Source organism: Stegodyphus dumicola, chromosome X1 (genome assembly GCF_044657685.1).
Source record: "Stegodyphus dumicola isolate Sdum_Otavi_A_Nest chromosome X1, ASM4465768v1".
In the NCBI taxonomy this organism is placed as follows: Eukaryota; Metazoa; Arthropoda; class Arachnida; order Araneae; family Eresidae; genus Stegodyphus; species Stegodyphus dumicola.
Window position 1 is genome coordinate 256,010,932 of NC_140780.1, and position 25,287 is coordinate 256,036,218.

The 25,287-nt window shown below is 36.1% G+C and overlaps 1 protein-coding gene across 3 annotated transcripts in view; it reads right to left on the reverse strand.

Annotated features, from left to right (window-relative positions):
• Positions 1-8,054: 8,054 nt before the first annotated feature.
• The window catches only part of LOC118197369 (ubiquitin-like protein 3), a 245,347-nt gene continuing 228,114 nt past the window's right edge, over positions 8,055-25,287 (reverse strand). For all 3 annotated transcript variants that reach the window (XM_085807563.1, XM_085807566.1, XM_085807564.1), the window contains one exon: positions 8,055-11,698. In XM_085807563.1, coding sequence (XP_085663689.1) covers positions 11,634-11,698 — 65 coding nt within the window. In that variant the 3' untranslated portion in view covers positions 8,055-11,633. The remainder of the gene's footprint in view (positions 11,699-25,287) is intronic.

The window sequence follows — 25,287 nt, forward strand, 5'->3', positions numbered from 1 at the left end:
AGTTTTTGAACATAGCCAAGTTGTTTTAAGTGATTTGCAACGCATGTATGTGATACATGAAGCTTCTCTGCAATCTCACGTGTTGTACTGTGACGATCCGAATCGATTATTGCTTTGATTAGGTCGTCATCGTCTTCAACTGGACGACCAGAGCGTTTTTCATCTTTGAGTGAAAAATCACCAGAACGAAATTTGGCAAACCAATTTTGACACTGCCGTTCTTTTAAGACTTCGTGACCATAAACAGCACATAACTTTTTATGAGCTTGCAATGCGTTTTTCCATTTGCGGAAATAAAAAAAGCAAAATATGACGAAAATGTTCCTTTTGATTTTCCATTTTTCAACGAATGCCAAACGAAAACTACGCAACCGATCAAAAAACTTTTTTTACTGATTGACAGCTGAATTGCCAACTATCAAATAACAAAATGTGTTTTACATTTGTACTACATTTGCAACCCTAAAAATTCAACTGAAGCCATCTATGAGTGAAATCCGCAATTACTTAGTTGCCAACCTAATAGTTCGGTGCGAGGTTCGAATCCCGCGAGCGGGCTGGCTGCATGGGTGTTTTCGTGGTTTTCCCCATGTGTAACATGTATACGAGCCAGTTTCCCTTAGAAAGTCCTCCACGAAGGCATCCCTCCCTGTAGGCAGATAGCCCTCATGCACCTTGCCATAATTAAATACACCAACACCATTTTAGCTGCTTTCACACCTCAATGAAAAATATATTGTAGACTAGTCATGGGCAACTTTGACAGGGTTGGATTAAAAATGTGCAAGCTACAATACTTTGATCTATTTATGCGAAAATATATAAAATAATGAACAACTGTTCATTAGTTTAATCTGTTTATTACTTCGTATAAACCCCTATCATAAAAATCTATAAAAATACATAATACAAAATAATAGAATGTTCTTAAATTAAAAAAAAAAAAAAGAAAAAGAAACCTTTTATGTGATGGTTGATATAAGATAATCATTATGTAGGAATTTGGGGGACGTTGAACCTAGCAGCATATTTTCCAGATGTGCATCAGTAATTCGTGACTTTCTCTTGGATTTCATGAATTTTGTCGTTGAAAAAAGTTGCTCACATTTATAGGTGTTTCCAAATACTGTAAAGCCCCTTATTTTCGCGGAAATGAACATATCGGTGATTTTAAGAGCTGAAAATTTTGCGAATTTTATATGAAGAAAAATAAAAGTATTTTGCGATTACGACGGGCTCGCTAAAATAAGGGCCTTTACAGTAGCATAAATGTTTTTTCTGCGCAAGAGCTGACGGCTTTTAAAACTTGTCACGTGGGAAATTTATTAAAAGTCAGTATAACATCTTTGATTTTTGTCTTCAGAATAAATTTCTCTTAGAGTTCAATTAATTCGATTTGCAAAGAAAGTTGTACTAGTTCTACATCAGTATCAAATGAAGAAGAGAAAATTCTCAAGTTTTTCTTGTTTTTTTAAAATCGCTGAACCTAGTGGTGAATTCTCAACTTTCAATTCATCTGCAAACAGTTTGCAATCAGTAATTTTTGTAGTTTGCAGGTGTGGGAAAATGTAAGTATTTCCTTCCTTTTATTGGCTTTTCCCAGAGTCAAAGCTTATTCTCAAATGATCTGATATGTCCATTAAGCTCATAAATCAATTTTGCTGAATTTTTAACTTTGCATTGAGTTTATCGAAATATGTTGTAATGCTAGGATTTGCTTTGTCGTTCCTGAATACGTTTTCCTTTCATATCCATGAAAACAGTTACCTCATCTTGCAAATCATATGAAAGCTTCAACATAAAATTAGCAAAGCAACAAACTTGGGTTTGGCATAGATTTTAGTCAATAGCAGTAAAGTGAAATAAAAGGAACCATCTGTTGACAAAAATAATAACAAAAGTAACAATATGAATAAGTGTTGTCTAATGTCAAATGAAGATGAGCAAATATAATACCTTCATTTAATTAAGAACCGGAAAAGTTTTGCTTAATTACAAAGTGTGAATTCAATGATTTCTCAGGACATAGTTCCTACAAATAGGTAAAACATCTTCATGCTTTGAATACGTATAACGACAAATCAGTTTCATCTAGTAATAAAAATTTTCCAGTGGTTTGGTGATAAAAAATGTACTACTCTCTTAATATTCTTCTATACGGGAATGTTGTATTTGTGGCACAAAAGCTAAAATGTTACATTTTTTAAAAAATCAGAATTACAGAGAAATAAACATTGAAAACTTAGCAATTTAATGCTTCTTTTTTGGGGGGCAGGCAGAATTGATATGTTTCATCAAATGCTTGTGATACTTAGCCTGCAACAGTCTAATAAAAAGGGACAAGCAGGGGAAATGATAAAGAATAATTGAACAAACCCAAAAAGTTGCATTCACAAGCTATTTAGAGAAATTCCCGGATTCTCAGCTACTTAATAACTGAAAAATCACGTCTTCCTAGATTTTGACTTGAAATTTCAAAGTAGATGTTAAATGCTGTTTATGGAAAATACATTTCTTATTCATAATCTTAAATAATATCCTATAACTTTGTCAACTTAACGACTGGACAATTAACATAGTAATTTTAAAGGGTATCTCGAATATAATTCAAGGAAATGTTGGGAACAATGAAAATAGATTTGATTTTTTTTTATTCAGCTCTAACTCCGGTATAATAAAAAAAAAGGGTATTCCGAAATTTGCTTTTATTGTCTTAATTTGTGAAAAAGCTACGTGCCAAGATGAATCCCTGTACTGATCAAAGATGATGGCAACTTTTTATGTCGATATAAAAGAAGGGAAAGAAAAATGTTTGTGTTAACTATGTATAGCAGGTAAAAATTTAGTATGTACTATATGTAAGATAAAGAATTATACAGCAAACGTCTAATTTTAATTGGCAATAGTCCCCTTATATTCTTTATTTTAATTTGGACACTTTCCCTTTTTCTCCTAAAACTGTAACGGTTTATAATATATCAATTTAATGTGCGTCACTTAAAAGTCAATGCATTTCCTGCTATCTTACGTAATATATACCAATGCCGATAATTTTGACCCAATCATAGATCAAGATTTCCATTGAAGAACCGACACTTTTAACGCTCTTCCACGCTTCTGCTGAATGCATAGTCATTCTTCTGCTTTCATTGTTTCATGCTGGGATGTTGTTGCCTATCTTTCTGTCATCACATTTTAAGATGTAAATTTCAAAGAATGTTACGAAGATAAGGTGCATATTGCGCTCATAATAATGATGTAAATCAGATTATCTACAGAACTGACTTACCCAGTAATAATATGTTAAATCTATCTGCAAGTGTGATCATGCTATCTACACAATAAACTACCTCTAATCCATTAAAGCTATTTCTACCTAATATACGAGGTGTGACACAGAAAAATGGAGACGAAGTGTGTATCTTGAAAACAGAGTGAAGTTGACAACAACTGTTTTGGTGACATCATGCTACACATCCTCTATCCATGCGGCCAGTTTCGATTTAACCGAGCCTGCCAGAGGAGAGTACTACGTCATTGAGTGAACACGTGCAACTGCATTCTGCCGGAAAAATGTCTAATGTAAAAAACGAACAGCAAATTAGCCACGGAGGAAACATTTTAAATGTTAACCGAGGCTTATGGAGATAAAACTTTGTCTCATGCACGTGTGTCTGAATGGCATAAGCGGTTTTCAGGGAGAAGGGACAGTGTTGAAGATGATGAATGTGCTGGGCATGGGTTGCCAGTGGTCAGACTGTTACTCAATACTACTACATTGAGGTGCTAAAAAAGACTTCGTGAAAAAGTTAGGGAAAAAAAAGGCCAGAGTTGTGGAGTGATGGATGGCTGTTACACGAAGACAATGCACCCGCTCACACGGCCTTATCTGTCCAACAAAGACATTACTGTGATGGGGGCATCCTCCTTATTCACCTGGTTTGGCTCCATGCGACTTTTTTTTATTTCCTAAAGTTAAATCTTTTTTAAAGGGAACCCATTCTACCTCATCTGAAGAGGTTAAGGCAAAAACGGAGAATCTCCTGACGGGCCTTCCAAAAACCTCGTTTCAAAACTGTTACCAGCAATGGCAGCACCGAATGCAGATATGTGTGAATGCTGAAGGGAACTACTTTGAAGGTCATAATGTCACGGAAAACTGATTCTGTAAGTACAATGATTTATTGGACCAGTCTCGTTTTTTGGTGTGTCACACCTTGTATTACTTGTATACATAATATGTATCAAAATCTTAAAATTTAAAATTGGAAGAAACAAATTATACTATCCTGGGAAAATTTTATAAACTAAATTAAAAAAGGTACCTATAAGTTTTATAACAAAGTGAGATGCAAATTGCTAAGAAGATTTAAAAAAATATTTTTGGAAGCGTTTTATTAAATTATTAGTAAAAAAATATTTTAGAAGTGAAAATAGAAATATTATTCATATTTTAATGCTTCAAACTGATTTCTCAAGTAGTAATAATTTATCATACATTATATATAATTATAGATTATTGGTTTTTATATGTATATACACATACAATTACATATATACACTATAAGACAAAGAAATCGACGCGCCAAGAAGGAGTAATGCAAAGTGGACACAAATTGACAGGTTTCGATGGAAAATGCAAAATTTTATAAAGATTTGCGGCCAATGAATGGACAGGTGACGCTACAGTGCATCTTAACTGTGCAACTAGCAGGATATTAAAGAGGAGAAATTTCGATTCCAGGTCATAAATTCTTTGCGAATTTCATTCCGTATACTCTTTGACCGCGTCTAGTATATAGGTCTTATTTATAAGCTCATTCAAATAGACTTCCCGCATGAGATACCATTCTCATACTCCGCTCGTTTTGGGAAAATCGTACCTTCTCTGTCCGACAATGAAACATCATCTCAGTTGCCAGAAATATCCTTAGCGGTGCCCCTAGGGAAGTGTTATCAGTCCTATTTTGTACATTTTATACGTAAATGATTTCCCGGACTTCAGCAATAATTACAACGCCTTGCTCGTGGACGACACGGCACTCCTGATAAAGTCTCGTCGGCCGAACCACGCTCTTGCTAAGTCAAAAGAAAAAATCCCTGTTATCGAAGATTGGTGCGCTAAATGGAAGACCCGCGTTCATCCAGAGAAGTCGCAAGTTTTACTTATCAGAAAATTTCGTAGCAAAGACAACATCACCAATAACATCACTCTTTTCGGGTATCCAAAAGTCAGCCAAGCTGTCTACCTTGGAGTCAAATTAAATCTCTCATTCACGTGGTCTTCTCACATCAAACGAGTGTGCAGCAAGGCGTAGGGAGCAGCCTTGAGATTATATACCCTTCTAAAGGATCAGCTCCTGTCACTATACCGTAAAAGGCAAATTTACACTTCAGTCATCCGGCTTGAAAGTGGAACTTATTTGTGATTTTCTGCACAGAATAAATGCTAAGTTTTATGATAAAGATACGCAAAACACGTCCGCCGGCTTCGCAGATATTTTCGCTTACGAAATACTTGAAGAAGACGAGAATAATAGGCCATTTGCAACTTTTCTCTTAGGTAGCGCAAACACGCAGAGACAAGATCAACACGTGTAACCTTCGTATTAATTTTATTGCAAATCTTGGACTTAAAAACTTCCAGTAGCTCAGCAGGAGTCATAGGACTGCCACCACACCCCTGATAGGACAATGCTAGTCTTTTGTCATTGCATCCTCACCCGCCAGTGAGATTTCAAAGACAATTCGCCTCAATGTTTTCTTATTTTAATGTATTTTATCTTAAGCTACACACCTTTATGGTGGATCAATTTAGTGAGGCCCCTCGTGGGATTCCGTGATAAGCTCTGGTAAGAGTGGAATTAATTCCCGCTGTAAACCAGAATATGCAATCAAAGCATCCGTTTACTCAGGTAGACAGTAACTGTGCCTCGCAAACAATATAGCAAATGTCATCATTTGAGAGAGGACGTGTAGTTGGGCTCGAAGAAAGGTTGGTTGATTTAATCGGCGAATCTCTCGACGTTTGGATAGGAGCAATGCCAGTATTAAGAGGATGTTGGCAGGAATGGGTGAACTATGGCTGAACACATCGTCAAGAAGGACCGATCAGTCGTCAGAGTCCCTGATTCATCATTATATCATCGATTCTACGTGCAACTGGTACTTCAGTGACTATACAAGGACCATTAGTAGGCGGCTCAAAGAAAGGTGGTTGAGCTCACGGCGACCCTTGCGCCGACTAACATTGGCCTCTGTTCACCGACAAGCACGTTTGCATTGGTGTCGTGAACATTCGACCTGGAATACCACTGACTGGAAAAGAATTGTCTTCAGCAATAACTCAAACTCAGCTCTTGACAGCAATGGCATACCAACCTGACTGTCGCCCGCCATGCGGCTCGACAATCAAGTGATGGTCTGGGGTGTCATTTCATTTAACAGCAGGACCTCTTTGGCTTAGAGCATTAGGGGCAAGGACCTCTAACCAGCTCGAGATTTTGCCGATCTAACGCGCCATTTGGACAGGATTTTGCACAAGATCTCACAGGAGCTATCCGCCAACTCTATCAATGAATGCCAAGCCGAATAACTGCTTGAATAAGGGCCAGAGCTGAACTAACGCGTTATTAATTTGCTCAATTTGCGAAGCTCATTCTCTTAAGCAAATGCAAATGTCATCTACCGATTTTCATCCCATTTGGATAACTCCTTTTTGGAGCGTGTTCCTTTTTTTACTATATATATGCCTTTCTTCCATTATATATATATATATATATATATATATATATGCACGTGTAGCTTCAGAAATATTATGTTTAGTCGTATATTACTCTTGAACATGGCTTTTACACCTTTGCTTACTATAGTGAATGAATTATGATACATTTCTGAGCTTAGTATTATGTAATTATTGAAAGTATATTTTAACACTTTGCGGCACAGTGTGTCCGGTCTGGACATACCTAAAAATTTCCTTCTGTACGCACAGTATGTATGCTAATCTCCTTATTCTATATTAGTTTTAAATTTTTACCTTGAAATCTTGCCTAAAATCAAACAGCGAACCCTAGGTGTGCCCAGACCGAGCTCACCGATAATCTAGGACAACTGAGAGTCTATATTCTTTGTTTCTCCGCATCTCATCGGTCAGGGAAAAAAAAACAGCAAACTGTAACTTGTATCTGAAGGTCTTTATTTAGAATAATATATTCAACCTCCGAAAGGGAGCACATGAAAAGCAAAAACTTTCATGCATTCAAATGAATGAACAACAATGACAACAATGCACGTTTGACATTGTCTCATTGACAACAATGCTCGTTTCAGTACTCTTTTCGAAGCTCTATTCAGTCAGTGTGCCAACTTTGGGCACACCCACAGAATTAAAACGATAAGTGCTATTTTCACAAAATTTTACTTATGTACTCCTCTAGGCCTAATTAGACTGCCTACTTCTTCTTCTTCTTCTTCTTTTTTTTTTTTTTTTTAAATCAAAACTCCGACTTTAAAAGGTAGCGTGCCGGAAAGGGTTAAACGTACACTATGCACTCGAAGGACGTAAAAGGTTTCTCATGTTTTGATTTTTATGAAAAATACACTTCTGTAAAATAAGCTGCATGCAGTTGAAAGATATAATTCAGCTGATGTTAAATTACGTTTATTGGAGATAATTACGCATAAAATAAGTCCTAACGTACTGATACAACACATATTCATTTCAAAACAAATAAATGCTATTATAAATATTAAAGAGTATAAATAATTCGGACAGACTGGCAACAGTTAAACAGTAGCTGGCTAAGAAAACATTGCATTATAGATCAAAATATTAAGCAGTTGTGTGTGTTTGAATGCATGAAAGTTTTTGTTTTTCATGTGCTCCCTTTCGGAGGTTGAATATATTATTCTAAATAAAGACCTTCAGATACAAGTTACAGTTTGCTGTTTGTGATTTATAAGGGCTGTTTTCATTATGAAGCATGAGCAAATAAAAAATAAAATAAACAATTGCGATTCAGAAAACTATATGTATCAATGCACTTTATAGCTACAAAATCAAAGATATTTTATTGCACTAGAACATTGTGATATTTAAAACATCATATACAATATAAGCAATATAACTTTACAATTCTTCAGTTTTTCATAAGAAGCACAATATCTTTGAGTGATATTTTACATTTTGAATAAATTAACTTAATCACACATTAAATTTAAAACATAACTTTATAATATTTCATACTTTTTATTTGATAACTATATGTCAAACATTAACAGAGAGACCACTTGTAAAACAATATTTACCTTGAACACATGATCGTTTATGAACTGATTTATTCAAATAGCATTTAACTTGCATTATCATTAGAATGACAAGTTTGATTTCTGCATTCTTTAGCGGTTGAAAAATGATTTCAGCCGCTTCATTCGACTAATACCGTAAAAATTGTAAGTCTACTATCTAAAATTCTCACAACATGAAATGAATATCTATACGTAACTATTTCAGTTTTATGTGAGAAACAATTTGTTATTTAGCTTATACATGAATGAAGCAACAAAATAGTAGTTTCAAATTACAGACATTAAACAAAAGTTGCAACGACATTAAACGCTTATTAGTATAGACTGCCAGTCTGAGCTTGTTACTTGCTTAATAAAATGAAATTTTGTTGATCAGTGATCCAGCATGAAAAACTGTAAACATTATGATAAATTTATAAACCACAAAATAAGTTTTTTGTAACCAATAACTTCTGTAGAAACTATTGCTGTAAGAAAACACAACTATCGCTATATACGTACAACTGTCTTAAAATATACGTTGCTTAACACAGACCAATTTTAATACACTTAATTTAAAGTGCATCCAATTAATTTACCTTTCTTCAGGTCTGGTGAAAAATGGAAGCCTTATATTATTTACAATGTAATTACAATTTAAGGGTGGACGTGATGCTTCTCGAAAATAATTCAATAACTAATCTTTTAATTAAATTGCTCAAATTAGATTCAACTTTATTAATATAGAGACGGATTGATGTTTTATTTAGATATGGACGAATTGATTAAATTCAGTGAACAAAGAGATCTTCACGAGGTCCTTAAACTTCTTCCCAATCAAACAGTGCCTGTATATTAAGATGATGGCAAATTTTATGCTAGTAATTGATATTTAAAATTTTTTTCTAATATAATACACGGAAATAAAAATAAAAAACTGAACTAAAATTTAAAATAATTATGAGGAAATGTAAAAACACATTTTGTGCAATTTTTCATTTGATTTAAGTCACATTTTTAAACTTATTTCGTAAAGTTGCAGTGACGACGAAACTAATTTTAAAGGCTCTTGGGCAATTGTTATAACAGTCTGGCTTACAAAGAAATGCATTATGAATATATGCATTATTTACTGAAATCTGAGCTTAATAAAAATAATAGATAATGCAGAGAGTTCAGGATTATATTATTCTCACTCCCTTCCCTTTCTCAACACACAAGAACGCTAATTCTTTTTACTACGTGCTGCAGATGATATATAAATTATTTCCTTTAATATTTTATTTTTTATAAGTATCCTTAGGCAATCTCAACAGTTAATGCTGTTTTAAATTAGAATCCTGAAGGAAAACAAATGCATTTATTTTCCTTTTAATAACAGGAGTTAACATTTCTCAATTTCACCAATTTCTAAAATAAGCGCTTAAAAATAGGGCTGAAACCTAAATATATGCATTTCGCAATACCTTACGAGTTTCTGAAGAGAAGATTTTGATATAATATCAATTCCTCGAAATTAAAATTTGCCATCGCAGTTTACCAAAATAATTTGTATACAAATAAGAAAAACATTAATAAACGATATATTTATCTTCGTGACTTCTTTAACAAAAGATAACAGTCTAGATCTAATTAAAAGTGCATGAGATTATATAGAAATTCTCATCCGATATGTGGACATGGACGATAATCTATTCATTTCAAAATTTACGATAAATGGATATTGGATGACAACCTGATAACAGTATAATATTATGGCTATAGACCAAGATTTCTGCATATAGCAAATATGCCTTCGTCGTTGACTATTCTTTTTTTTTTTTTTTTTTACTTTCAGACTTAATTTCTATATCTGAATAAATAAATGCATAATTGCAATTCTAATCCAATTTATCTTCAAATTATTACAATTCAAATAATTTTTTCCCTTTCAAATAATCACAGTTCAAATTCATTTTTTATATAACCATAATACAAATCCAATTTTTAAAACCAGGAAAACTTTATGCTGGCACTTTAACTAAAGATCTATATTACTTCTTACGGAAGTAAAACAGAAGAATTTGCATATATATCCTATATCCTTGCAATAAAAATATAGTAAATAATTTTGCATATTCACTGTTAAATTAATAAATACGGGTTACGATAAAATATACATATGCTACAATTAAATGAAAGGAATTAAACAGTAAAATACTTTCATAAATAAAACTTTCAGTATATCCAAAATATGATTGTATTTTTAAACTAAGTATATAAACTTAAAATTCGCACTGTTAATTCCTTTAGGTCTTATATTTATGTGATATGGAAAATTGCTCGTTTTCTTTGCTAAATTACTATGTATATTCCAAGAATTTTATTTACTGCGAGAAGTTCTAAGAACTTTATTGTCACTAAACTTGTGTCATTTAATTTATTGACGGTATATGAAAGAAAATTTCAACCGTCATGTATTATATAAATTCACTACGCTAACTAACACACAAACACATACAAAAAATCTATGAATTTTCATTATTTCTAGAACCACTCGATTTTTACTCAAACGCACGAAGGTTAACCTGTGATATCGCAAATAGTAACTGGTATTCACGCAGGATTTAAAGAATGAATTTTCCGTTTAGTAAAGACTTAAAAAAGTCATGTGACACACACTAATAATCTGCAATTTGAGAAACTGAACAATATGTCAACAATCTAGTTTTATGAATTTTTAAGGGATCATTTATTTGTTCCTAAATAACAATTTTGGTTCTTGTGACATAATTTTCGTTGAAAATATGCAAAACGTACTGTCCGCGAATGCCACAATATTATTTTACGGATATAAATATATAAAGCATGGTGAAACAGACTTCAGTTCCTTTCATTTTAACATTTAACTCTATAAAACATCTTTTTTTATTTACAATTTATATGTTTTAATGTTTCTATGCTCACCAAAATCTTTACCTACTATCTAAAGTATATTATGGAAATAACTTTCTTGAAGGATTAAGAAAATTAATAAAAACAATCACATACACAACATAAAATACAGAATACGAGAAAAATATATAACAATACAATAGTTTTAAGCCCTTGATGCGATTAAGCAAAAAATATTTTTTTAACAATAAAAGCAATAACTAGATGACTGACATTTATAATTCTACAAGTATTTCAATCTTTTTTTGACGTCACGAAGTCTGAAACAGCAACAATGTGGTCCATAGAGTTTCTCATGTGGAATGAAGGAAGAGATCCTAAGAACCTACGACAACGGATCTCCATATTCAGACGTTTTTCTTTTTTGACTCCTGAAGCTTTTGATATTTTTTAGATTCATTTTCTCTTTATTATAGGATAGAACAACTTGCTGAGCAGCAGTTACTTGATCGATCCTTAGATTTCTGCCGCTGATCTGAAAGCAGAATGATATTAAAATGAGTATACGCATAACAGATATATAAATAAATTGTAAGTTCCAGATATAATTTATGCGAAAATGAGCACAATTTTATAATCATGTAAACTTTATAATGCATAAAATAATCTCAGAATTTTCGCAGTTTTACATATTTTATTAGAAATTTGTCTTATACACACCGCATTTCTTCGCCTATTCCCCACCTTTTTTATTATCTTTATAACGATAACGGAAATCGATAACGGAAAACTCTGCGAATAATTTAATTTCCGAAAGATGAGAACAGCAGTAAGAACATAACTAATGAAGAGTAATCATTAAATTACACCTAACTATCATATTATTTCTTTAAAAGAAACCTGCATTCGAATAAGAATATCTGGTAATATTAACATTAAAAAATCTAATAAAATATCTTCATTTCTACTTCCCTGTAACTTGAATCCCGCTCGTTCTTATTGTTGTCTCAGCTACTCCGGCACCAAGCTGTTGGCGGTCTCCCGTCGTGGTACATTCAACATCAAACTCGCGAAACGTAATTGATAGTGAGTACGCTGCTTCGGCTCGATGATGCTCTTAATGGGGTCGTCATGTCGGAGCAGGCTTATGTGAGTTTAATAGGATACTCTAATTTTAGGACCAGATAATTCCAATAGTGTTGTGTCAGCTACTTCCTCGGCCTCAAATCATTTATAAATAATTAGAAAAGGTGAATGTGCAGTGAAATCGTAGGCTGAATATCAGCCCGCGTTAGCTTCGCTATCATAAAATTCAACAGTTAGAAATGAAAGGTTCTGCATGAACTTCTTAGGTAGTTTGCGAGCATTTGTTTTTTGTTAGTAAGACGAAAACAGTGAGCGACTCTGTCGTAAAATTAGGCGAGCTTGTTCTCTAAACGCATTGAGGAAGGGGAAAATTATGCGAATATTTTTTAAATATTCAGAATCTGGCGCTAAAAAGCTAGGGGGGGCGGAACGAAGAAATACGGTCTACATAATTTCAGTTGCGTCTGATAAAGTCGCACTTTAAAAGCATTCACGAGAAGTTCATAGGTTATGGGATTAGTTCGTGATTATAATTAAATAATTAATAAAAAAATTTTTATCTCTGCGTTGACAAATACAAAACTGTAATGATGCTGGAAGAAAATACTATATCTCATAAAACAAGAGAATTTATTTATAACCTACAAATGAAAATGAACACGTTTGCCCTCACCTCTTGGAATATTCGATACGCATGACGCATCAGCTAGCGATAATTCACTTAAATGTAAACGGTTATCACATTTTTGTAAATATTTCTATTTTTGTAAGGCGCAAATAATTTTATTTTAAACTGCAGTGAAGTAAATTTTCAATGTCTGAAAATTAAGAGGACACTAGATTGGATTGGCCCACCAGCGGCCGAGCGGTAAAAGCCCCTGAAACTGATAGTTCGTTTCGGGGATCGAGTCCCTCCAAACGGGCTGGCTGCATAGGCGTTTCGTGGTTCTTCCCATGTGTAACGTGAATGGTATAAACATAGGACCCATATAAACATGGATCCGTGCCAGTTTCCGTAAAAAAGAACTTCACGGGGTATCCTTCCCTTTCGGTGTAGTGCCTAAAGGTGGAACATATAATAAATAAAATAAAATAAATAAATTAATAAAACTAGATTGGACTTTTAATTCTAAATTATTTATTTATTTGGTGGTATAAATGCATAGAGCATAATCTGTATGTTGTTTCAAGGTTATACCAGGAATTTGAAATTATAGATTTTACGCACGAGAATATACACTGAAAAATGTGATTTCTGAGATTTTAAAAGAGTATGAAATTCCAAGGGAATTATGGTTGACGAAGAAACGGAAGAACTTCTCCCCTCATGATACAATTGAAACTGACCTTTCTTCAAAAAAAAAAAAAAAAAAAAAAAAAAAAAAAAAAATCCGAAAAAGCCAAAGAAAAAAATCATATATCACAGGGTTATAGAGAAATAGTTATAAAATTTTGTTGCAGTATAAGAAAGAATTTTTTTGAAAAAAGAGCTGGCAATGTGTCCAGAAGAAATTTAGGTACAGTGATGGGCATAAGTGAATGCGCATTTTTCATTTTTTTCAGAAAATTGGGGGGGGGGGGGGAGAAATTGAAAAAAATTAAATATTTTTATCAAACATATGCCATTTATATAATTTTTGAAATATGATAAAGATAAATACAAAAAGATAAATTAATATTAAAATTAATAAATTCACAGAATAAATAGAACATTTCAACCCATCAAAATGGAGAATGAAAGTTAAAGCACAATGATGAAAATATCACAATAAAATATAGTCAATTATTTTGTTATGAATCCCCTATTTTTGACAACAGCATTGAGCTTACTTCGCAAGGGACTCACCAATGTTTTTATTGTTTCAGAGGAAACTTTGTTCCATTCTTCTGGAAGAAGCCTTTTCATGTGGTCCACATTCAGCGTATCGTGTTTCCTTACCCTGTTGCCAAGTTCTTTTAAAAAATGTTCGATGGGGTTTAAGTCAGGGAATTGAGCTAGATGACCGACAGTGTGAGGCCTATGATAGAGTAACCACAGACGGACGATATGTGCCTTATGTTTGGAATCACTGTCCTATTGGAAGCAGAATTTGTTTCATAAATGAAGCTTACGGGCGCTTTTTTGCAGATTACGTTTAAGGCTATTCAAACACACATGCTGGTCCGTTGTGCCCTCAATGAAATCAAGATTGCCGACACCCGACATACAGGCTCATACCATCATACCTTTGCCCCCGTGCTTTTCTGTTACTTTAACACACTCTTTTCGAAGCTTAGTTCGCTTCTCTCTAAACTAAATTCCATCCATTACAATGAATTAATGAAAATTTACGTTCATTAAAAACCAATACATTTGACCAAAGTGCTCTTACCTTTATTCAAATGCTCCCTTGCAAAAGGCAGCATTCCTTTTCTTTCGATTAGCTTTGTTGATATATGGTTTTCTTCCGACTCCTCTAGATTTATAACCACTCTAATGAAGAATTCTGCGGATAGTTTTTGTATGAACTATTTTGTTAAAGTCTTCCTTGAGTGTTGTTACGATAGAACTTGAAAAAAATTTTGGATTCATTTAACAATATTGATAACTTTTCTTTCTTCCCTATGAGTGAGGCATTTTTTGGCGGCTACATCTTGTTGCATTTACCACAATACCACATGATTTGAAATATTTTATTACAGTTCTTAATGCATATCAACTTCTATTTATTATTTCAACAATTTATTTTAATGCTTTATTCTGATTATATAAACGGATGCTTATTTTTCTTTCTTCAATCGTAGTTTCCACATGTTTACTAGTCATTTCAAAATTTCGACGAACTAAGACCTTCAGATAAAGAAAACTATTACTTGTCTTATATCTCTCTGATCGGAAGATATAGAATGAAGCAACATAACTTAATTTACATAAACAAAGCTCAACACTGTGCTTTCACTTGTGTCCTTCATTTTCATGCGTTAAAAAATTCTATTTATTTTTATAAGTTTATTAATTTGAAATTTAATTCAACATTTTGTAGGCATCTTTATAATACCTTAAAGATTATATAAATAGTAAATGTCTTGACAAAAATAATGTACCCATTTTCTGGCAAAATGCAAAATGTGCCTTCATTTACGTGCATGACTACAGGTGAAACGTTATATTATCGAGAGCCACAGCTCCAAAAGTCTGGTATTCAGAGAAGAGGAGAGAGAAGGAGAAAAAATATAGAGGTTTCTTTTATTGGAAACTGGCTAGTAGTTAATGTTACACATGGGAAAAGGCACGAAAATTCCCATGCAACTAGCCTATTCGTCGGGTTGAGAACTCAGTTCGAATTACCAGTGTTCAATTATTCTAACGCTCGAGCATCGGCGGGTTTATTTTTCTAAACTTGATTTAACTCATTTCGCCAGTTGCAGATTACAGTTACAGTAAAACAGTTTATTGCCTTAATAATTTTTTCTAACTGCCCCTCAACTGTGCTATACATACAGTTCGTAGTTAGCGCATTCATTACCTCTAACTATAACGACTTCAGTACGAGATATCTTTCAACAATAAGATATATGTGACTTTCAGAATTTCTTGTAATCTGGCCTAATGTTTCAAAGACGAAATTTCAATCAGTTCTATTTTAAACTTTCATTTTTAAGTTACTGCGCACTGACAGCCAAAATTTGTATCTTTCGGTTTCTGTCTTTTCATTACTTGAATTCATCAGCTTGGAAGACTTTCCAAATTTCAGAACTGCATTTTGGAAATTTTGAAATTGCCAACTAGCGTTGTATTGCCAAATCTAGCTATTTTTCACATTTTTTAAACTTCTTATCGCTAGTATGCTAGCAGTTAAAAGTTTTCACTAGTACGTATTTCTAGGTCAGCAGTTTCATACACATGTTTTCCAGAAAAATAAAGAGTTCAGGGTTGGGAGAACTTCTTTGGAATTAGGGACCCAAATAAGACCCGTATAATAAGAATTGCCATATTGCCAGAAATGCTATGCCTACTTTAGTTATGTTCACTTCTTTAACTTGCTACACACAGGACAGCGCGATGCCCAGGAACCTGCATTCGTGACTTCGTCACCCCTAATCAAATTCGTAAAAAATGGAGGGAGCAACAACTGAACTCTTAGGCGGATGAATAACAATTTCTTCCTCCCAAAAACTCTTAGGCGAATGAATAACAATTCATAAACCCATTGTAGAGTCACTCTTGCAATTTGTGACTTAGCATTAACCTGTTAACGAATCACATCAAGTCTGTTGATTAATACAAATTCTTGGTTGTTAAATCCTTGGTTAAAAAAGTATGCCTTCCATATCACGCCGCATGTAAAAAAAAACCTGCTTTGATTACTCTGCGAAATATGGTATCTCTTTTGCGCTCAACCACTGTCTTTATCTCTTTGAATATGTATCCAACATATTCAAAGAGACTCATTTCTTGTGAACAAAGAAGTGAAAATCGACAGTTTTTATTGATGACTTTTAGTTGTAAGTTCATATGCAACAAAATGCACCAGCAGAAGAAATCTTCATTCTTCATTTCAAGCGATATATTGCTATTTACTGTGAACATAAAGCTTCTCCGTTATTTCTTTATTGGTGACATATGGATTTGCTTCTAACAACGTCTTCAAATCATCATTTTCCGCCTCCCTCGCTCGCAAAATTCCAGGCTCAACCATTAAGATTAAAATTTACATGTTTAGCATCTTTAACCCAATTGACATTGACATTCACTGACAGCACCTGTGCATACTGAAAAAAATATTCAGTTTGGCTTATGTAGCATTTCACTGCATGTGGAACTTATAAAGCATGATACAGAGAATGTGCAACTTAGCCTGCATCATTTAACTATGAATAAAATTAATGTAACGCTCATTCAGTAAAGTCGGAAAAGAAAGAGTGTCAGTATTATAACAATCTAAAAATTTCGATTCTTCAACTCCTTTAATTATCTCATATGCATTTGAATTTTGGCAAGAGGAAACGCTGCATTATTTTTCAATCACCCTAATATCGTTCTTTAAATGGCATATTTAAGGAAAGGTGACACCTACTGTTTTAAATTTAACTTTGAAAAATATATCCGTAAAGCTACTGAAAGATGCGGGTATAAACGCTGGCTAGTTTCATCACTTTGTTACCCTGTCCTTCTCACCAGGCAATTTTAAAGGGTTTCTTTAATGGTAAAAATAACAATTTCTAATTTCTTAAATTTTTTATTGACAGGAATAATATTTTCATCAATATTATTAATCAATCTTTCTTGCCAAAAATGCTTACGTGTCTTTGCTTTGGGGTCAACATATTTCCTTTTCTGAAACTTCCATTGACGGGGAACTAGTTGTCGCCATTTTAGTAATTTGTTTTATTGATCTTTTATCTTTCTTGCTGATAGAATAATAATATTCTAAAAATTCAGCGTTCAATATATCCTTGTTATTCTAATGTTCGTTGTTATTCCCTTGTTATATGATAAGCTGCAGTCACTCGATAACAGAACATTGTGTTCCGAGTAATTACATGAAAATGCACCCTTTCGCACTGATAAATGGTGATAAAATTAATACTTTTGAAATTATTAAAATTAATACTTACAATCACTGCAAAGGAAACTGACTTGAATTTATTTTCTTAGTACGGTAAAAGAGATGATGTCTCGATTCAGCCTTTTTCCCAAGTGAAACCTAACAGCTTTATTCCCAATGATTCCCGAACCAAACGTATCACATTACTGCCATACCAGTATCAGCCTCTGTTCTCCCTTCGCCTAAAGGCAAAGGAGGGCGGTTTTTATGCTTTTTTACTGCAACATTCACAGGATTTTTTCAACTTAGATTGCGATTCCTAAATCTGACTTTGGCCTTTGAAAGCAAAGACCAAATTTTATCCATATTTTGTTAATGCGATTTGTATTGTTGCGTGCGTAAGGGTTCGTAATAAATTGAATGCACAAGTCGATAAAAAAGTACTAAAATTTATTCTTATGCCAAGAAATAAAACAAAATGCTGAAATTTCCACGGACATATTCGTACAATATAGCAATCTCTCACAGTAGTTATATTTTAAACTACTAAAATATAAATAGAAATCAATTCAAAAACACAGAGAAAGCTAATCCGATCTCATAGCGATTTCGCTACAATCAATAACAGTTCTAAGTAAAAAACTGATAAACAACTGAATTGAGATGTTTTAATCCGGCTTTTAGAATGTTTTTAATCGTGCACGAGAACATTCTGGTATTTTCTCGATTTTTCTGGATAGCAAAAGAGTACAATTACGAGATATTTTTTTATTAAAATGTTAAGTGCGCATGCTCCTATATTTTTACTTTTTCGGCGTAGCTTTCTCTTAAACTCGTCGCGCGCAGCATTGCACGGGGAAATGGAACAATTTAATTACAATTCTACTAAAAGAGCAAACTAAATACAAAAACCGTAACACTGCCCTCCCTTCCCAAGGACTGCACTTCCCGGGCAGTACAATCCCTGGACAGAAAGCCATACTTACAACTAACACAAAAATGCTATAAATAACAAACATTACATTACAAACAGAAAGGATCATGGTCTTATACTATTTACAATATATACACTACTTACTACGGCCATAGTAAGGAGCTACTAACCTGTCGTAATGAACGACTTTAGGCTTAGAGGTCGATGAGTTACGGATCCGAACAACGACGTCGTTCAGCCTGTTTAGGACTGTGTACGGACCATCCCAAGGTGACTGTAGTTTCGATACAGTCCTTCCCGTCGAGTCAGATTCCATAACCACACCTTGTCTTCTTCGTTGTTTCGTTGAACGAAGTTCAATGAAGTCGGCCTCCTGGGTCAGACCTTATCCCAATGTAGCAAATTATTCTATTTTTCGATTCTTGATCATAGCATGAAGATGGCATAGAATTTGAGATTTTTAGTTCGAGCAATTCTTTGAAGATCGTGAGACTAGGTAGAGGTGATAAGCAAATCTTGATAGGGAGTAGAAGGTAAAAGTAAGGTCCATATTATTGTAGAGTGAGAATTGGAGGTGAGACAAGAACATGACGATAATACTATCGGAGTGCAGCGATGAACCCTCGTAGAGGAGAGTGCGTAGTTAAGTGAGTGAGCTGTGTCTGCAGTCAGAAGGTAGTCAGGAGAAGCAGGTCTCTGAATGGCGCGGAGGAGGAGCACAACTGGGCAAGTGGATCAATAGTATGCTAGGGGGGAGGGGCAAGGCTCTTTTCAGTTGCATACTAATTTTGAAGGACGATATAAAGAATGAGGGTGGGGGTAAAGTTAGTCTCCGTTGAATTGATGTCCAGTAGCTCTTGTGTCTTATCGGGTCATCATCTTCTCCGTCGCCCAGTTGACTCGCTCTCGTGCAAAAAATTGTGCATCACTTCAAACGGGGCCTGGAGATCTTGGATGTATTCCTCAAATGATGAAGGAGCATCCGGAGGGCGACCAAACAAAAGATCACAAGGCAGGCGAAGTTCCCGACCGAACAGCATCCGAGATGGAGAATATCCGGTAGTCTCGTGGACAGCACTGCGGTAAGCCATTAAAGCAGTTGTAACTTCTTGTCCAAGTCCTGTTGGTTTCTGGAAACCACCAATGAGGGGCTATTAAGGATGGTTCGATTGAACCTCTCTACCATGCCATCCGACTGGGGATGTAAAAGCGTCGTTTGGGTTTTCTCAATGCCGAACATCTTAGAGAATTCTTTGATTACTGCTGATTTAAATCCCTTTCCTGATCGGAATGTAACTGAAGATATACTCCGAACCTGGAAATCCAGTGCTGTATCATCACCCCTGCTACTGCGACAGCCTCTTGATCGGGAATAGGATACGCTTCAGGCCACTTGGTGAAGTAAACTGAAGATCCACTCCGAACCTGGAAATCCAGTGCTGTATCATCACCTCTGCTACTGCGACAGCCTCTTGATCAGGAATAGGATACGCTTCAGGCCACTTGGTGATGTAATCAATGACAACGAGGATGTATTTGTTGCCATCAGCAGTTCGTGGCAGAGGTCCCAAGATGCCAAAGGTGATACGTTCAAAAGGCGCTCCTACGTTGTAACGTTGCAGATTGCCTCGGCTGCATTTCTTCGGTCCTTTCCGACCCGCACAGGGATCGCAAAATCGGCCCCACTTTTGCAAGTCATCCATTGCATTACTCCAGCAAAAACGCTCTCGAACTCTCTGCAAGGTTTTCATTATTCCGAAGTGTCCTCCTGCAGGGTTAGGACGTTAGGGATCCGCGATTCGGGATCTTGGGAGTAGCAACTGCCATCGGAATGTCTTTCCATCATCCGATTCGAATTTCCGGTACAAAACGCCATTTCGAATATGGAGTGAGTTCCAGAGTGTCCAATATTGTAGGACTATAGCTCGAAATGTCCTGCCACGGTTTTCTGACTGAGGTCTCCATTACATCAATTATGGGTTTAATGTCCCCATCTTCCAGCTGGGTTTTCCTCACTTCTTGGTCACTCCATTGGTCTTAATCAGCCGAAGTTGATGTTGTAATTTGTCGTGCGACCGGGCTCAGCAGCTCGTATTTCACTTCGACCCTGGAACAATATCGGCAGCTTTCTGGGCAAGGTCTTTTAGACAGCGCATCGGCGTTTCCGTGTGATGATCCCTTCCGATAACGGATAGTCATGTCATATTCCTGGAGTCTCTGTATCAACCTGGCTATTTGACCCTCAGGATTCTTAAAATTTAAAAGACATGCCAATGATGAATGATACGTGCAGGAATTTTCTGCCGTATAGAAATGTTCTACGGCTTTCATTATGGCGAGCAACTCTTTCGTAGTGACGCAGGTCAATCTGGTCAAGGTCAATCTGTTAGATGGCATCTGACTCATTTTACTCGAGGTCTAATCATTGGAAAGACTGAGGAATGTCGAAGTGTGACATGTGTGGCTGCGGAGTTCAAGACTGCACACAGCATCGTTTCATGACTATGGAAAGCAAATTCAGAAGTCAAACAACAAAAATCAGCGTTAATATTGTGTCTTAATTATGGAAAGCATTTTAAACTACAGGAGTAGCTGTCCGGCGGTTCAGCAGTAGCCGTCCACGAGCAACCACGGCAGCGGACGACCGGTATGTTGCCCTACAGGCAAAAAGGAACAGGCGGCAGACGGCGGAAAAAATCTCAAGACACACGGTACAGGCGATTGGACAACCAATATCGTGTATTACCGTGGACAGGAGGCACAATTGTGGTCTGTTTGCATGACAACCTGTAGGATGTATAGCATTAACGATTGCTCATCGGAGAAGGCGTTTTCTGTGGTGCAGGTAACACAAAAATTGGACAGATAATCAGTGGGATCGAGTACTCTTTACGGATGACAGTAGATTTAGTCTGAGAACGATTCTAGAAGCATACACATCAGGAGAGAACAAGAAACATTTAATAACACCTCCAACATCATCAAAAGGGACCGGTTTGGAGGTCGCGGAGTTTGAGAAGGCATCATGCTTGGTAGCTGTACCGACCTTCACATCTTCCAAGAAGTTTCAGTCACCGAGGTCCGATACTGTAACGAGGTTCTACTTCCTTACGTGTGTCTTTTCAGAAGTTCTATGGATTCTCAAGTTTTCTTCATGCAGTTTTCATCGTACAGATGCTGTCTAAGAGTGAAGGTACTGAACGCATTGACTGGCCGGCAAGGTCTCCAGATCTAAATCCCGCCCAGCATATACACTGGTGTGCAAAAATTAAGGACGAGACGGTTTTTTTTAATATAACTTTGTAGAAAAGCTTTCCAAGTCAACACATTTAATACCGTAAGATCCCCAATACGTAAGGACACGAGTAATGTAAGCAACACTTACTAAAAGAGAAATCAGAGGGATAAAAAGAAGCTTTATCGAAAAAGTAGCATGGAGCGCAATGCGACTGAAGGCCGAAACATCCCTGTGATGTGTGTCCAGCAAGAAACATCCGGTCTTTAATAGGGGATATGATCTCCCCTGACTGCTAGGCAGGTTTCACGGCGTCTTCCCATGCTGAGAATGAGGGTGTCAATGAGTTGTTGAGGCATTGCTGCCCATTCGTCTTGCAGCGCCAATCGAAGCTCCGGAATCGTTACTGGTGGTAAGGTACGAGCTGCCAAGCATCTGCCTAGAAAATCCCATACATGCTCGATGGGATTGAGATCCGGAGATCGTGCCGGCCAATCCATACGTTCAATATCCTCACTCTCTAAGCGCTGTTCGGCACCTACTGTGCGATGACATGGTGCATTGTCGTCCATGAAAAGGAACTGCGGACCCATAGCGCCTCTAAAAAGACGCACATATGGAAGAAAAATCTCGTTACAATAACGGGTCCCGCTGACTGAACCTGCGTCGAAGATGTGAAGGTCTGTACGACTACCAAGCATGATGCCTCCCCAAACGAGAACACCGCCACCTCCATACCTGTCCCTTTCAATGATGTTCGAGGGATGATTGCGGCTTCCCCGCTCTCTCCAGATGAGTATGCGATGAGAATCGCTACTCAGACTGAATCTGCTCTCATCTGTAAAGAGTACTCGTCCCCATTCATTGTCTCTCCAATTCCGGTGCTCCCGGCACCACAGAGAACGCCTTCTCCGATGGCGTTCTCTGTGGTGCCGGGATGTCTGGGTGTCGTGTGTCTAGCGATTTCTCCCGCTGTCTGCCGCCTGTTTCTTCTGGCCTGTAAGGCAATATACCGGTCATCTGCGGGTGTGGTTCCTCGTGGACGACCACTACTAAACCCCCGGATAGCTGTTCCTGTAGTTTGAAATTGTCTCCAAAGTCGTGAAACGATGCTGTGAGCAATTCCGAACTCTGCAGCCACACTTGTCACACTGCGGCCTTCCTCCAACTTCCCAATGATTCGACCTCGGGTAAAAGCATCCAGATGTCGTCTAACAGATTGATTATTCGCCATTTCTCGCTGAGGCAGCAACTCGGTATGATTTTAACTGCTATACGGCGTGCAATCTCTTTGCCAGAAATACTGATCTTACACCGACAACATGCTTTATACTACTCAGACACTCCCCCATTATGTCTACCTGCATATCTGCGCATGTGCTACCGTACATCACCTTACTTAATCTCCTGATTGGTCTTTCTGTCCGCTCTGTCTCTTCGTTCAGCTGATATGCTAATTTTTCGACTTCGTCCTTAATTTTTGCACACCAGTGTATAGTTGTTCCGCCAAGGGGAGGAATATCTTCGCGGAGGACTTTTAACCGAAATTAGCTGGTATCCACATTACACATGGGGCAAAACCACGAAAACTCTCATGCTGCCAGAGCTTCACCCCTGGTTGAAAGGTAAAGGCCACTGAATACTGGTAGTTTGACCCGAATTCGAACTTATGAAAACGGAGAGGCTGCGTGAGAGCTTTTGTAGTTTCCCCCATGTTTAACGTGAATATGAGCCATTTTCCATTAGGAAGGTCCTCCACGAAGGTATCCCTTTCCTTAGGCAGATAACCCTCGCTTGTTTTTCCATATACAAATAACTTAAACCATTCAATTATCGGTGTTCAGCGACTTTATCGCTCGGCCGCTTATAAGCCTAATTATAAAGCTTGAATAAATTTGCATCAAATTATTACTTTCCCAATTCACTATACCAACTGGCCTTTGCTGCCACGGTACTGAAATAGCATTTCACAAAGTTACATACGGAGACTGCCATAATATTTTTGTATTTCATTCATGGCTCAACAACAAAGATGATACCAGTAATATCTAAATAAGTATTTTCAAAATGTTTCATTACTTGACCGGGTCACCAAAGTAAAATACTTACATTTGGAGCCCACCAGAAAGCGGCATGTAAAATAACCGAATAGTGACAATTCAACTCGGGTTCAAACACCAATGAAATGGCTTGCTGTATGGGAGTTTACATGATTTTCCCTATGAGTAATATCAATATGAGCCAGTTTCCTTAATATGAACTACACGATGGCATCTTTTCCCTTAGGTAGATAGCCCTCGCGTGATCTGAGTAACGGAAATAATCCAGTCCAATCTTAAATTGGGACCGAGATCGCAATAAATTGTTTAAAAGGAAAAGAAAAATATTTAAATCTACCTTAAGGGGAAAGATGTCTTCATGGAGGATTTTCTAAAGGATACATACTCGAATTCACGTTACATAAGAGGAAAACCACGAGAACTAACCATGCAGCTAGCCTGTTCGCCTAGGATGGAACCTGGGTTGAACTCCTAGTATTCAGTTGTCTTAATCACTCGGCCACTAGCGGGCTATTTCTGTCATTAGTGCTGAGAAGAAAGTTTCTTCATTGGATCGAGCAAAGCGTTGTAAGTTCCATGATAACCACCTCTTCCACAGGAAGGTGGAAAGTTGAGTTGCATTCAGCCAATGTAATTCGAATATGCCCTATACTGCATTGTACTCTTTTAGAAGCAGTGGACGATAAATAAGTATAATGCAAAAATCTCTCAATGATGAAATAAAAATCTTCAGTAATTGTCTGATCGAACAATGATATTATATATTCTAGAAACATGAGTTATTAACTATACTGATGGTACAATCCTTAATATTATGAAACAAAGTGTATATTGTTTTTAAATATGCGATAAGCAATGTACTGTATTGATTTGGGAAATAAATTACAAATTTTAATCCACCTAGAATGGGAGTAGTTCTCAGAGTTGGCAATATGCCAGACCATGTGTCGATCAAACGAATGGAAGAAAACTTCGTAGGTTAGCTTACCATAACATAACTGCGTGAAAACCTGAAAGAGCATCCTAGACATGGGAATCCTGCGGCTTTGTAAAGCCATTAATAGCGGCCGCTTAAAAGAATCCAATTTTCCGACTGAAATGAAATTACGTGAACCATATAATAAAATTGATTTGTGTCTCTACTGACCTTGGGATTATTGAATTCAATCTCACTTCAAATTTCCCCCTTTTTTTTTTTAATTATTTAGTACAAGGTAATAGATGCTAAATAACACACTAAATAATGAATAATAATGTGAGATGAATTTATATTAAGGTAGA